At 61.8% G+C, this 13,481-nt stretch overlaps 1 protein-coding gene across 1 annotated transcript; it reads left to right on the top strand.

Annotated features, from left to right (window-relative positions):
- Window positions 1-1,424: 1,424 nt before the first annotated feature.
- CUNH10orf143 (chromosome unknown C10orf143 homolog) lies at window positions 1,425-13,227 on the top strand. Its single transcript, XM_056106720.1, has 4 exons — window positions 1,425-1,700; window positions 7,346-7,465; window positions 7,569-7,631; window positions 12,999-13,227. The coding sequence occupies exons 1-4, from the start codon at window positions 1,632-1,634 to the stop codon at window positions 13,026-13,028; spliced, it is 282 nt and encodes a 93-aa protein (XP_055962695.1). The 5' UTR covers window positions 1,425-1,631; the 3' UTR covers window positions 13,029-13,227.
- Window positions 13,228-13,481: the final 254 nt, after the last annotated feature.

Genomic DNA, 13,481 nt, shown 5'->3' with positions numbered 1-13,481 from the left:
GCCTGCTTCCCCTTGGTGCCTCGATGGCCGCCATCCTCCAGAGGCCATTGGAAGGTCAGGATTGGGCCTGCAGTGATGAGACACACAGGGCCTCTCAAGATGGGGGGGAGGCCAGCCCTTTCCTCCCCACCCCAATGAGACCCCGAGTTGCCGCCCATGAATGGCCTTTCTGGATCCTGATCAAGCTGCTTAATGGCCATGATCCAAGAGACTCAGGAACAAATCTCGGAACCCAGCAGGTTTTGGCAGAAAACCTCCAGATTTAATTGTTAAAATTTCAGAATTCCAAAATCGCGCGGCCACTACTGCGGCTTAGTGACATCATATATTATTCATAACCAGCAATAGAAAAAAAATGGACTGGAGTCATAGCACAGCGGGTAGGGCTTTTGCCTTGCAAGCAGCCAACATGGCCGACCCGAGTTCGATTCCTCCGCCCCTCTCGGAGAGCCCAGCAAGCTACGGAGTATCTCGCCCTCACAGCAAAGCCTGGCAAGCTACCTGTGATGTATTCGATATGCCAAACACAGTAACAATTGTCACAGTGGAGACACTACTGGGCCCGCTCAATCAAATCGATGAACAACGGGAGGACAGTGACGGTTGACAGTGCCTTTTCAGCAGATCTGAGTGTTGGGGTAAAATCCCAAGTAATAATGGTGGATCTGGTGTCAAAATATTGAATGTAATCAAAGTAGAGAGAGAATAATGTGGAAATCACCTCCCCCACAGGTAGGGGGAGGATGTGAGATGAGGGTATCCTAGGGTTTTTGGTGGTGGAAAATGGGCACTGGTGAAAGGACGGGTGTTTCATTGTATGACCGAGACTTAAACCCGAAAGCTTTGTAACTGCTCTCACGGTGTTTCAATAAATAAAATTATAAAAAAAAAATAAAAAGTAAGGTGGAGTTCATGCCCAATTCAATCAGCCTAATCAATAGCACAGCGGGTAGGGCGTTTGCCTTACAAGCGGCCAACATGGCCGACCCGAGTTCGATTCCTCCGCCCCTCTCGGAGAGCCTGGCAAGCTACCGAGAGTATTGGATATGCCAGACACAGTAACAACAAAGTCTCCAATGGAGACGTTACTGGGCCCGCTCGAGCAAATCGACGATCAACGGGAGGGCCTTTTAGGGCCTTTTAATCAATGGCTGAATAAATAGCAATACTCCTACATAGAAAGAAAGAAAGAAAGAAAGAAAGAAAGAAAGAAAGAAAGAAAGAAAGAAAGAAAGAAAGAAAGAAAGAAAGAAAGAAAGAAAGAAAGAGTGAGAAACAAAGCCGCCTGTGACCTTAGGCAACCCCCAGCCCCACCCGGAGGAGGAGGAAGGACACCCGGACTACAACTCCCAGAGACCTCTTGGCCGCGCCTGCGCTCATTGGCCCCCTGAGCCACCTATCACCGCGGGAGAACGCACGGACCAATCAGAAGCGGGAGGAGGCGGGCGCTCGCCCCAGGTCCCGGGCCGTCGGCGGGAGCCGGGCAGGTGCTCGGGGCGCGGCCTCCGTGGTGGTCCGAGGCGGCGGCCGGACAGTCCCTCCTCGTCGCTGCGGACTCTCGTCTCGGCTGTCCCCCCCACCGCCCCGGCCCTCAGCGGCCCGCTCGGCCACGTGGCGGCTGGCCCCGGCCGATGGACACGCTGGCGCCGGGCCCCTGGCGAAGGCGGCGGCCGGAGGAACTGCAGGCTCCGGGGGACGCGGTGAGGCCCCGGGCCTGGGCGCTGGGGAGGGGGAGGGCACGGCCAGGGGGGCGCCGCCGGGCGCTCCCAGGACCCCCAGCTGCCTGCGCCCGGGGCCGTGGCTGGCAGCACCTGGGCGTGGCCTGGGCGCTCGGCCGACACACCTGGGCGTGGCTTAGGCCCCCGGTCTGACACGTCTAGGCGTGGCCTGGATCTGACGCGTCTGGGCGTGGCCTGGGCTCCCGGTCGGACGCGCCTGGGCGTGGTCTGGGCTCGGTCGGACGCACCTGGGCAGGGTCTAGTGCTGGGGGCGTGGCCAGCGTGCCTTGTCGCGCCTGCGCAGAGCCGCGCCGGCCAGGCGCTCTGTCCAGCCGCGCTCCGCGGGTGCGGGCATCGAGCCCCTGGCTTGGCGGGCGCGGGTCCGAGGCCGGACGCTGACCTTCGGCCATGGGCGCTGCTGCCCCCGAGTTAGCTGCCACGTGCAGGCACGGGCCGACGGGTGCGCTGGGACTCAGGGCCGGGGGGGTGGGTGGGGGTCCGGGTGCGAGGCCAGGCGGGAGGGGAACCGGGCCTGGACCCGCGTCCCGCCCGCTGCGGACGGCCCAGCCCGCGCCCCTGGCTGACCCCGGCCGCGCCTCCCCGCGCCCCTCACAGCGTCACCCCTGCACCCCGGGCGACCCTGCTGGTCAGTGTCTTGACCAGTGTCTCGTTCTGTCCACGCTCCGGGGGGTGGCGCCGAGGTGTGCGGCCGGCGATGCGGGACCCGCGCGTCCGCGGGCCCGGACCGGGCTTGTGGCCTCGGACCCCCAGCCGTGTCCTCTCCGGAAGGCGGTGCCGAGCCGCACGCTCTGCACTGGCCGGAGCGGGCCAGGTGGACGTGCGCGAAGGTGTGTCCCCTGTGCGGGCGCAGGAGCACTTGGCGGGGAGGGGGTGGGGGAATCCGGCCCTGGGCTGCCTCTGCCTGAGGCCTGTGGATTGGCGCCTGTGACCCAGCCTCCTTTCCTGGTCCCTTGGCATCCGTGACCCGCATCCTTCCCCGGGTCCTCTTGGCGCCTGTGACTCGGCCTTCTACCCCGGTTCCGTGGATTGGAGCCTGTGACGCAGCACCCTCCCCAGGTCTGTGGATCGGTTGCTGCGGCCATTTCGCTTGCTGGGTCCCTGGGCTTCTCTCCAGTGGTCATTCTTCCCTCGCTGCCTCCTCTCTGTCTGTGTCGGGTGCCGTGGCTCTTTTCTTTCTGGTCTTGAGCCGAAACCTCCGTGTTTCTGGTGGGGAGCTGTTTCCCCTGACGTCTTCTTTCCGGCAGGTTCAGTGCAAAACGCTTTGTGATGTTTCCTTCGATGTCTTTTCTGACCGAGTCATTATTTCGAAGTGGCTTTATTTCTCAACTTAGCTGAGGATTTCCGGGAGATGTTTCTGCCCCTGCTTTCTGATTCGCTGTGATCAGAGACGCTCTGGCATGGCTTCTTTACTTTCACTTTTCCATGTCAGCGTCTTGACACCTCTCACTGCGGCCCTCACAGCTTCTCGGTTTCTGGAGCTGGTGACCGTCGTGTCCACGCCCTGCTGGGGAACGTCTGACGGCATCGGGGTGTGGCGTGCCAGGTCCATGCCTGACCAGGTGCCGTGGCCGTGGAATGAGCCGCTGTGGCCCCCGGGGTGCGCCCACGTCTCTCCCCAGGCCCTGCCCCTCCCCCCGCAGCCAGCCTCCAGGACCCGGCCGTGGTGTCCACCACCCAGCTGGCCTTGCTCTCTGTCGCCTGCTGGTCAGTGTCTTGACGTCTCTCGTTCTGTCCATGTCAGCTCTCTGCTCAGGATGCCACGACTGCTACACGGATGGGTGTGACAGCTCAGGACTCAGTATGGGATGGGTCACGGGCTCAGGGTCACGCCCTCCACCGCGGGGCCACAGGCTCGGGTCACGCCCTCCACTGCGGAGTCACGGGCTCGCTCTTCCCCATGGGCTCACTCAGCGCCTGCAGTCTCGGGGCTTGGTTCCTCCTGCCCCGTCCCTCAGCTCCTGAGCCCCTGCCGGGGCCTGTTCTCTCTCTCCCGTCCACTGCTGCTTTCCTCCTTCCCTTTAGGTCGGGGCAGGCTTAGGGGTGCGGTGCTCCCCACCGACCCTGCGATCCCTCCCCCGCGACCCTGCCCTCCCGCCTCCTCTCGGGACCCTCAGTCCTGCGGCCAGGAGTCCGTCCCCTTGATCGCGTCTGCGCCGCGCAAGTGAGCTCACTGGGTCCGTCTTTCTCCTTTGTGTCTCGCCCCCCGCCCCCCTCGCTCTCTCCCGCGGTACAGCGCAGGCCAGAGTCCACCTTTCTCAGAGCTGTGGCGTCTCCGTTTCTCTGTCCACTCCCCTTTCTCCGTCCACTCGCCTGTCACTCGACACTGCGCGGTTTCAGGGCTTGGTGTGGGGCTCGTGCTGCCCGAGACCGGGCGTGTTCGTCTCCTCACCTGTCTCTGCCGCGTGTGTGCGTGGAGGGATGCTCAGACTTGGTGCTCGGGGCTCCCTCATCCGCTGCCCGGGGCACCGGGGATGACCCCAGGGCCAGCTGCACACGGGCAGGGCCTCACCCCTCCCCGTGCTGCTCCTCCAGACGCCGAGGCGGGACACTGCCGGCCGGCCAGCAGCCCTGTTTCCATCCGGGAAGTCTCCGGACTGTTCTCTAGCGCTTGGGCCCCCTGACCGCCCCACCAGCGGGGAGTGAGGAGGGGCAGGAGGGTTCCCAGGGTTCCCTCGCGGTGGAGGCGTCTCCCAGCGGCCTGAGAAGGACACTCCCAGCAGCACAACAGGAGCCGAGTCTGGACACCCACTCGTGTTTCCAGCGCCGCGAGACAGAGGCTCTCCAGGGAGGAGCGGGAAGAGCCGGCTGTAGGGAGGTGTGCTGGGCGTCCCAGCCCCAAACCGGTCACTCCTCCTCCTCCAGTGCTCACGGGGTCGCTCGCACGGGGGTGGGGGGACACAAACCAAGTGTCCGTAAGTCAAAGTGTGTCTGGATCCCGGTGCTCTGAGGGGAGAATTTAACCAGAAAAAGAAAATGGAAGGAAATGCAGACATTTGGAGACTGAGCAGCGTTCTGCTGGACAGCCCTCAGGCCGGCGAGGGATCCGAGTGGGAATGAGGAATTTCTGGAAACAGCCCGTCCCCGGAGCACCGCCGGCCGGCCACTGGCCCTGCCCCTCACATTCGCCGTCTCTGAGGAGATGCGAGCCAGGCAGCTGGGAGCCCCGGGACGCCCTCGGAGGGGCAGCCGCACCCGCTCCCCACGCCGCCACCATCCCAGCGGCCCCCAGCCTGATTCACCGCCTCACCGAGAATCTCTGCGGACTCAGTGCAGCAACACAGACGCGGAAGTTTCCGGACTGCGCGGACACACATGCTGTGCGACACCCACATTCCACGGTACTGAGACTCTAGCAAGAGCACCCCAGGTCAGGCGGGAGAGTAACTGGAAGCCGGCGAAACACAGCCAACCAGAGGCGCGGGGCGTGTGTCCTCAGAGACCCGACAACCGACAGCGAGATCGGACAGTTTTCACGCGCTTTCTTTGGAGCATTTCTGATCGTTCCTTTGACCTCGTGGTCGTAACCCGTGACCCGACGCAGATTGCTGTGTGCCCGCTGCCTGTTCAGAGGGCGGGCGTTGGTTGGCCGGGTGGGAAACAGGGCAGTGCTGGAGGGAGGGTCACTCGTGTGTGGGAACAGCAAAAGCCCCTGGCGACTGTCCCGTGAACAGCAGTGTTCAAAGACAGTAAAACAAAGAATTTTCTGGGGACAAATGAGAACGAAGCCACAGCGCAGAAAGGCCACGGCAAGCAGCGCGCAGGAAGTCCCCGGCCCGGGTACCGCAACACACAGACAGGCAGGCAGACAGGCAGACAGAAAGACAGACAGGGCCCCCGGGTCTCTCAAAGACCAGCAGGTGCAGCCCAAGGTCGGGCGGAGGGAACTAACCCTCAGGATGGGAAAGTGTGGGGCAGGCTGGGGCCCAGGCCCGGCCTTTGGGACCACTGGCGACCCCTCAGATGTTTTCGCCAAGAGCAAAGGGGTAAGAACCATGGGAAGCGCGACCGGAAACGGGAGGGGAAGTCTCGACGGCTGGCCGAGGGTCACGGCGGCTGCTCCGGGCAGTGACGCCAGGGAAGGGAGAACCGGCCAGAAACAGGCGGGTTCCGAGGGTCACGCCGCGCTGGGGGGCGAAGAAGCCAGAGGGGCCGTTATAAGCGGCGCGGGTGGAGCAGGAATCACGGTCCCACGGATACGAGCGTGAGCCCAGGCCCGCGGCAGTGGGAGCCGAAGCCTCTGTCTCATGGGAGCCTGGCAGGGGAGTGCGGGCGCGGCTCTTGGGTCACGTGGAGAAGATGGGTCCGTGGTGCTGCCGAGTTGGGGTGAGGCCAACAGCGGCGGCACCAACAGCAGCATCTCGGTAAAATCAGTTCCGAAGGGAAACAGGGCTCTGGGTCCGGGTGGGCCGACTTGCGACTACAGCCAAGCCGTCAAGGATGATCCCGGAATAAAGGAACTCCCGGGGTGTCTGCGAGTCTGACGCAGACGTCCCAGACACAGAGCTGCTGCGACAGGAAGTGGCTCAGCACGGGACACCCAGATTTGCCCCGCTCCTCCACCACAGGGACCCCTGAGCACTGAGCCTGGAGTACACCCTGAGCAGTGCCAAGAGGTCTAGAAGCAGACAGAGCCGAGTGGCCCAGGGACTGGCGGTGTCGTGGCCTGGCTGGCCCTGCCCTGTGTCTGTGTCCCCGTGTCCCCATGTCCGGGCTCCTTCCCCTGCCGGCTCTGTGTGTGTCTGCAGCGGGCCAGTAGATTGTCCTCAGAGTCCCGGGCGGGACCGTGAGGCCGTCGCGTGTGCAGGGACCTGAGCAGTGGCCGTGCTGAGGCGGCCCCAGGGTCCAGCCTGGAGGCACGTCGGGTTCCGAGAGCCCCGCCAGGAGTGGCCACTGAGCACGGTGCCAGGAATAAAGCTCCGAGTGTGACCCATAACCCCAGAGCAGAGACAAAGGTTGCGTTTGTCGTTTATCTCTGACGTCCCGGGACGATGGCAGAGACAGGCGCTGCCTCCCAGAGGTTGAGGAACACCGCCGGGGGTGGGGTCTCTGGGTCCCCACTTCCATCAGACAGGAGTGCGCGTGCTGCAGTCAGAAGGCCACCCACGCAGTTTGGCAGGAGGCGGAATCTTCTGTCGCTTGTTACTCGTTTTTCTAACAGAATTGATAGGTTTTGTGTGTTTTTCAATGTCAATAGTTTCTTACCTGAGTTTCTACCGGACTTGTTCGGAATGACGGCGCTAGTGCTGTGACGGCACTAAGTAAGAGCAGACGCTGGGAGGCTGGAGCGATAGCACAGCGGGCAGGGCGTTTGCCTTGCACGCAGCCAACTTGGCCGACACAGGTTCGATCCCCAGCATCCCATATGGTCCCCCGAGCACCGCCAGGAGCGATTCCTGAGTGCATGAGCCAGGAGAACCCCTGAGCATCGCCGGGTGTGACCCAAAAAGAAAAAAAAAAACAGACACTGGGGAGAAATAAGGCTGAGGGGAGGGTCGGCGTTTCCTCAACGTCCCGGGAGCTGCCGCCACTCTGAGGCTTCCGGGAGTGGGTGGCGCGGCTGCAGGGGCCTCGTGCCGCCGTCTAAAGCCACATTCTCTGTGTTCCAGAAGCGCGCGTGCCGGCGGGCAGACGTGACCGAGCCCCGTGACGGCCTGCCGGTGAAGGTGGCCAGCCCACATCCCGAGCACCGTGGCCCCCCCGACCCCGCGGGCCATGCCGCCGCCCGGGTAAGTGTCTGCTTCCTGACCCCCGGGCAGCACATCTCTGTGTCTGCGTGGGAGGTGGCGAGGGTCGCTGTTCTGATGTGCGTGGCTGTGATTTGTCCAACAGATGCCTCGGGATGGCGGAAGGAGCCCGGCCCAGCCTTGCCCACGATGCGTTGCAGGGGCGTCTGTAAGTGCGGTGGCGGGAAGGACAGGCTTGTTCTTGGGGACTAGGCCTTTAAGCGTTCGGGGGGAGCAGCAGCGTCTCCGGGACAGGGAGGTGACACGGGAGGCACACGCGGGAGTCTGTGAGCAGGCGCCGGGGCGGTGGGGGCGGGGCCTGGATCGCTGCCCGAGGAGGAATCGCTTTCCCGGCCGGAGCTTCGCTCTGTCCCCGTCACTGCAGATGCAGAGGACAGCATCCTCCCCCGTGGGCCGTTTCCTCCCCCGGCATCAGACACCCCCCAGGCTCTGTGAGCACCCAACAGCCCGGCCCTGTCCACAACCCTGTGGTGCTTGTACTGGTGAAGGTGTCGCCTTTTTATGACAGGGAGTTCTCTCCTGACAACCAAGGCAAACCTGAATCAGGGCCAGAGCGACAGGACAGTGGGGAGGGCACTGGCCTTGCATGTCACTGACCTGGGAATGAGCCCAGCACCCCAGGAGGTCCCCTGAGCACCGCCAGTGATCCCTGAGTGCAGAGCCAGGAGTCAACCCTGGGCATTGCCGGTGGGGCCTCAAACAAACAAAATACCTAAGTTTACTTGAATTGTTTATATTTTCTCTAGAAAGCCTTAGATCCCTCCCTTTATATATATATATTTATATATTTTTTAAAATTTTTATTAGTGAAAGACCATGAGGTACAGTTGTAGACTTACAAATTTTTGTGCTTGGGTTTCAAGGACAAAAGTACCCATATACAAGGATCAAGTATACAAGGATCAAGTACCCATCCCTCCACCAGTGCCCATTTCCTTACCACCACGGATCCCAGCATCCCTCCCACCCCCATCCCCCCATCCCACCCTGCCTCTGTGGCAGGGCATTCCCTTTTGTTCTCTCTCTCCTTTTGGGTGCTGTGGTTTGCAAAAGAGGAATTGTCCCTCCGGTTCTATTAGTTTTAGGTAGTTTATGATCTTTGTTACAGCAGCAAACAGGTAATTATTTCATTACATGTTTTTTTTTCCTTTAAATGTCACAGAAGCGTTACATTCTTGAGGTGAATGAACGCTTCTATTTCAGCGTTTTCTTTAGCGTGTTTCAGCTGTAGAGTGTAGTGTTGAAGCGAACTGGACTCATGTTTAATCTGCAAAGAAAGAAGGCGTGTTAGGAGTGTGTCGGTGTGCAGGAGCGTGTGTCTGGTGTGCATGTGTGTCTGGTGTGTGTGTAGAAGTGTGTGTGTGTGTGTGTGTGTGTGTGCGTGTGTGTGCAGGAATGTATATGAGTGTTAGGGTGTGTGCAGAGTTCTTGCTGTGAGTGTGTGCGGGGTGTGAGAGTGTGGGTGTATACATGAGTATGTGATGTGTGTGTGGGAATGTCTGTGGAGTATGTGTGCAGGTGTGTGGTGTGTGGAGGGGGGTGTGGTGTGGGTGTTTCTAGACTGTCTGGGTGAGACTTCAAGATGTGCATGGCCCTGTGGGTACACACCGTCATGGGTGTGTCACGGAGACGCTTTCCCACACTCCACAGGCCGCTGTGTGCCCCGGCTCTGCGTGTGTCCTGGCTCGTGCGTGCCCACAGCCCTGGCTCTGCGGCGCGCAAGGCCTCCCCGAGCAGCCTGTGTCCCTGGGTGGTGGCTCATGGGAGGCAGATGTGTCCCCCTGCAGGGCCTCGGGTGGCAGTGAGCGGCTCTCGGCTCTGTCCGGCGGTCAGTTGTGACCACATGGGCCCTGGTGCCCCAGAAGCCGGTGCCCGGCGCCTCCCCGTCACGTGGGGAGCAGCTGTCAGCTCCCCCGGCTGCGTCTGGCTGACGCTCACCCAGGCCCACGTTCTCGTGCACACGTCTGAGGAGGTTTTCTGTGGCGTTTCCCACACTCACTGCGGCTGGGACTCACAGGGCGTGAATCTGCCAACAGAAACCTCTGTTGTATGGACTGATCGTTGTTTCCATTCATCTGGATACTCTTCTCTTCTAAATTTCAGAGGTGGACTTAAGAATATCGGTCTCCCTTTATTTGTAGTTGTTCTCAATACAGTTTCGCCCGGGTGAATTATTCGCTGGGTGATGGGATGTTTGCACGACTGTTTCTCAGCCTTATGTAAATAGGGCCTGAGCGTCCCCCGCTGTGGCTGCTCCCTCCGAAGCCTTTAACGTAAGACGCTGATTTGGGATTCTGGAACGTCGAGGGTTCAGTGTGAAATGAAAAGCAAATATGTTTTCAGAAATGCAGAGTCCCAGGGAGGGAGCTTAGCCGGAGCCAAGCGGACGGATGGGGCGGCAATTCCAGATTCCCGAAGGCTCCATTAACCCCGTCCAGTTCGCTCCCGCGGCCGCAGTGCTGGCCTCCCTCCCCCGTGCCCCCCCCACACACCTGGAGAAGGTGAGGGAGCCTGTGAGGACCCTCGGCCCGTGCCCTGTGCTGCCCGGTGTTGCTCAGCAGCAGCTGGCCGGCCTCCGCCATCAGTCCTGCCCGGCCCTGGGAGCTGGCGGCCGGCCTCCGCCGTCAGTCCTGCTCAGCCCCGGTGGCTCCTCACCTGCTTCCTGCCGCTCCCTCCCCGTCTGCTCTCTGCCCTTGTCCTCGCCTGCAGCGGGTTCCGCAGGATTCCTCCTCGGTGCCTGGTCTCCTGTGTGGGCGCTGTCCACTCCCGGTCACCCCGGGCTGCCCTGCTGCCTGCTGCTGTTTTGGTCTCAGAAAGCCCGGACGGTCGTGCCCACCCCCAGGTGACCTTCCCGTGGGCCTGCGGGGCCTGTGGCAGCCCTGGGGGCTGGTCAGAGGGGACAGCCACTGGGGGGCTCCCGTGTGGCACTCGCCACGTGCCCCCTGCAGCCCAGCCCCACGGAGCCAGGCAGGTGGGGTCGCCACAGTGGCCAGAGCCGGGGGACCCGGGAGTGGACAGTTGGGCGTCGTAAGGACAGCGTGGTGGCCAGTTCCCGGGAAGGGCAGCCTCGCGTGTCCAGGCAGCCTCTGTCCACCGCTCCCTCCCTGGCCCCGCTGTCCTCCCCCGCCTGGCTCACTTCAGAGCAGAGGCTGGAGCATGGACCCTGCCAGGACAGTCCCTGCCCCCGGCCCGTGCGCTCCCTGCCCTGTAGGTGCGGACCCGTCCAGCCGAGCCCTCCCGGCCCTCAGCTCTCCCGTCCCCGTGTGCGGGCGCGGCTCTCGGTTCCCTGCTCACGTGTGCTCACACGCGTGTCCCCGCTCTCGTGCGGCTCTCGCCCTTGGAAGGCGCCATGCATCGGCAGACTCCTGAGGGGAGGTTGTGTGCGTGTGCATGTGTGCATATGTGTGCATGTGTGTGTCATACCTAAGTGCACGTGTGTACACGTGCGTGCATGTGTGTGTCTGAGTGTGCATGTGTTTGCATGCCTGTGTGTATGCACATGTGTGGGTGCATGAGTGCATGTGTGTATGCGTGTGTGTGTGTGTGTGTGTGTTTGCATGCATGTGTGCCTAAGCACTTACATTCGCTGGAGTATGGACCGAGGGGGCAGGCAAGGCCAGCGGGGTCAGGGGGCCGGGGGTAGGGGCCTGGCCGGGATGTGGCTGGGCTCGTGGGCCCCGTCCGCAGGGAGCAGCCTGGCGCCATCACATCCAGCTTCCGCGGTGCCACTGTGTCTGAGGGGGACCTGCAGTTCGTCCTAGACCCGTGCCCACCGTGTGCGCCTCTTCCGGCCGCAGTGGCGCAGTGAGACCAGGTGCAGGCACAGAGGTGGGACCCAGGCAGGGCGGCGGAGCCGGGCCCCATGTTCCTGCTCTTGTCTGCCCTTCTGTCCAGGACAGACTCACGGCCCTGGTGCACCGGAAGAACCCACAGCTTCGCCCCAAGGGCTGAGAGGTACCTGCTGAGCAGACGCATGACTGAGGTGTCCTGTGCACCGCACCGCCCGCACCTGTCTGCTGTGTAGACACCAGGACCACCTCCCTGCCCCTCCCAGGGTCCAGAAGCAACAGAGTGACTGAGTTTTTCTGGCACAGGAGCCCTGTAAGTGCTCTTGGACCTCCCTCTGGGGCAGGATCTCCTCTCGCGGCACAATCTCCTCAGGGCAGGATAGGTCTCATGTTAGGATCCCTCTCAGGCAGGATCTCCCTCAGGGCAGGATCTCTCTCAGGTCAGGATTCCTCTCAGGGCAGGATCCCTCACAGGCAGGATCCCTCTCAGGGCAGGATCTCCGTCTCAGGTCAGGATCCCTCTCAAGGCAGGATCCCTCTCGGCAGGATTTCTCTCAGGTCAGGATCCCTCTCAGGGCAGGATTTCCCAGAGGTCAGGATCTCTCTCAGGTTAGGATCCCTCTCAGGCAGGATCTCCTCTCACAGCACAATCTCCCTCTCAGGGCAGGATAGCTCTCATGTTAGGATTCCTCTCAGGTCAGGATCCCTCTCAGGGCAGGATCCCTCTCAGGGCAGGATCTCTCTCAGGGCAGGATCCCTCTCAGGGCAGGATCCCTCTCAGGCAGGATCCCTCTCAGGGCAGGATAGAGCTCTCATGTTAGGATTCCTCTCAGGACAGGATCCCTGTCAGGGCAGGATCCCTCTTGGGCAGGATCTCCTCTCATGGCACAATCTCCCTCTCAGGGCAGGATCTCTCTCAGGTCAGGATTCCTCTCAGGGCAGGATCCCTCACAGGCAGGATCTCCGTCTCAGGTCAGGATCCCTCTCAAGGCAGGATCCCTCTCGGCAGGATTTCTCTCAGGTCAGGATCCCTCTCAGGGCAGGATTTCCCAGAGGTCAGGATCTCTCTCAGGTTAGGATCCCTCTCAGGCAGGATCTCCTCTCACAGCACAATCTCCCTCTCAGGGCAGGATAGCTCTCATGTTAGGATCCCTCTCAGGGCAGGATCCCTCTTGGGCAGGATCTCCTCTCATGGCACAATCTCCCTTTCAGGGCAGGATCCCTCTCAGGGCAGGATCCCTCTCAGGGCAGGGTTCCTCTCAGGTCAGGATTCCTCTCAGGTCAGGTTCCCTCTCTGGGCAGGGTCCCACTCAGGACAGGATCCCTCTCAGGGCAGGATCTCCCTCAGGGCAGGATCCCTCTCAGGTTAGGAACCCTCTCAGGGAAGGATCCCTCTTGGGCAGGATCTCTTCTCATGGCACAATCTCCCTCTCAAGGCAGGATAGCTCTCATGTTAGGATTCCTCTCAGGTCAGGATCCCTCTCAGGGCAGGATCCCTCTCAGGGCAGGATCTCTCTCACGTCAGGATCTCTCTCAGGGCAGGATCCCTCTCAGGCAGGATCTCCTCTCATGGCACAATCTCCCTCTCAGGGCAGGATAGCTCTCATGTTAGGATTCCTCTCAGGGCAGGATCCCTCTCAGGGCAGGATCTCCCTCAGGGTAGGGGGTGTCAATGCTTGGTGCTGGGTCAGGCCCCATCCATGACGCGCACGTCCCTCTTGTTGCAGGGCCATTTCAGCCACACCTTGGCACAATAGGGGCCGCCTGGGACCAGGCAGAGCACTGTGGGCTGGAGCCTCCTGGACGTCATGACCCTGGATCCTGGAGCCCCTGGGGCCACGCCGAAGACCCTCCACGCTGTGGCCTCAGGCAGCGCCGCACATCAAGAAGCCGGAGCCCTTCAGAGCCGTGCTGCGCTTCAGCCTCTCGGAACCTTCCAGATGTGGCCTTGATCCCCGCGTGCCCGGCTGCGACCGGCTTCCTGCTCCCTTTTCTAATTAAAAGGCTATTTTTATACCCCACGGCTCTGGGCCTCCCCTCGCCTGCCTGGCCGGCCGTGCTCAGCGGGTGCCGGTGACAGGACGTGGAGCTTCTCTGGGCCTCGCCAGTGCCTTTCTGCCTTCCCACGTGGCCCCACAGCTGACAGGCCCACTCGCAGCCGGCCACGCGCGCTGGTGTTCGCACACATGGGTGTCCCGCACACACAGGCC

This window comes from Sorex fumeus, unplaced genomic scaffold, assembly GCF_029834395.1.
Source record: "Sorex fumeus unplaced genomic scaffold, SorFum_2.1 ptg000142l, whole genome shotgun sequence".
In the NCBI taxonomy this organism is placed as follows: domain Eukaryota; kingdom Metazoa; phylum Chordata; class Mammalia; order Eulipotyphla; family Soricidae; genus Sorex; species Sorex fumeus.
This window is presented reverse-complemented; position numbering and strand designations above follow the sequence as displayed.

Bases quoted from the DNA above. Each gene is read 5' to 3' on its own strand.
- CUNH10orf143 (XM_056106720.1), top strand. From the start codon at position 1,632: ATGGACACGCTGGCGCCGGGCCCCTGGCGAAGGCGGCGGCCGGAGGAA. The intron at 7,466-7,568 runs GTAAGTGTCTGC...TTTGTCCAACAG, and splicing joins CGGGCCATGCCGCCGCCCGG to ATGCCTCGGGATGGCGGAAG. The intron at 7,632-12,998 runs GTAAGTGCGGTG...CTCTTGTTGCAG, and splicing joins GATGCGTTGCAGGGGCGTCT to GGCCATTTCAGCCACACCTT.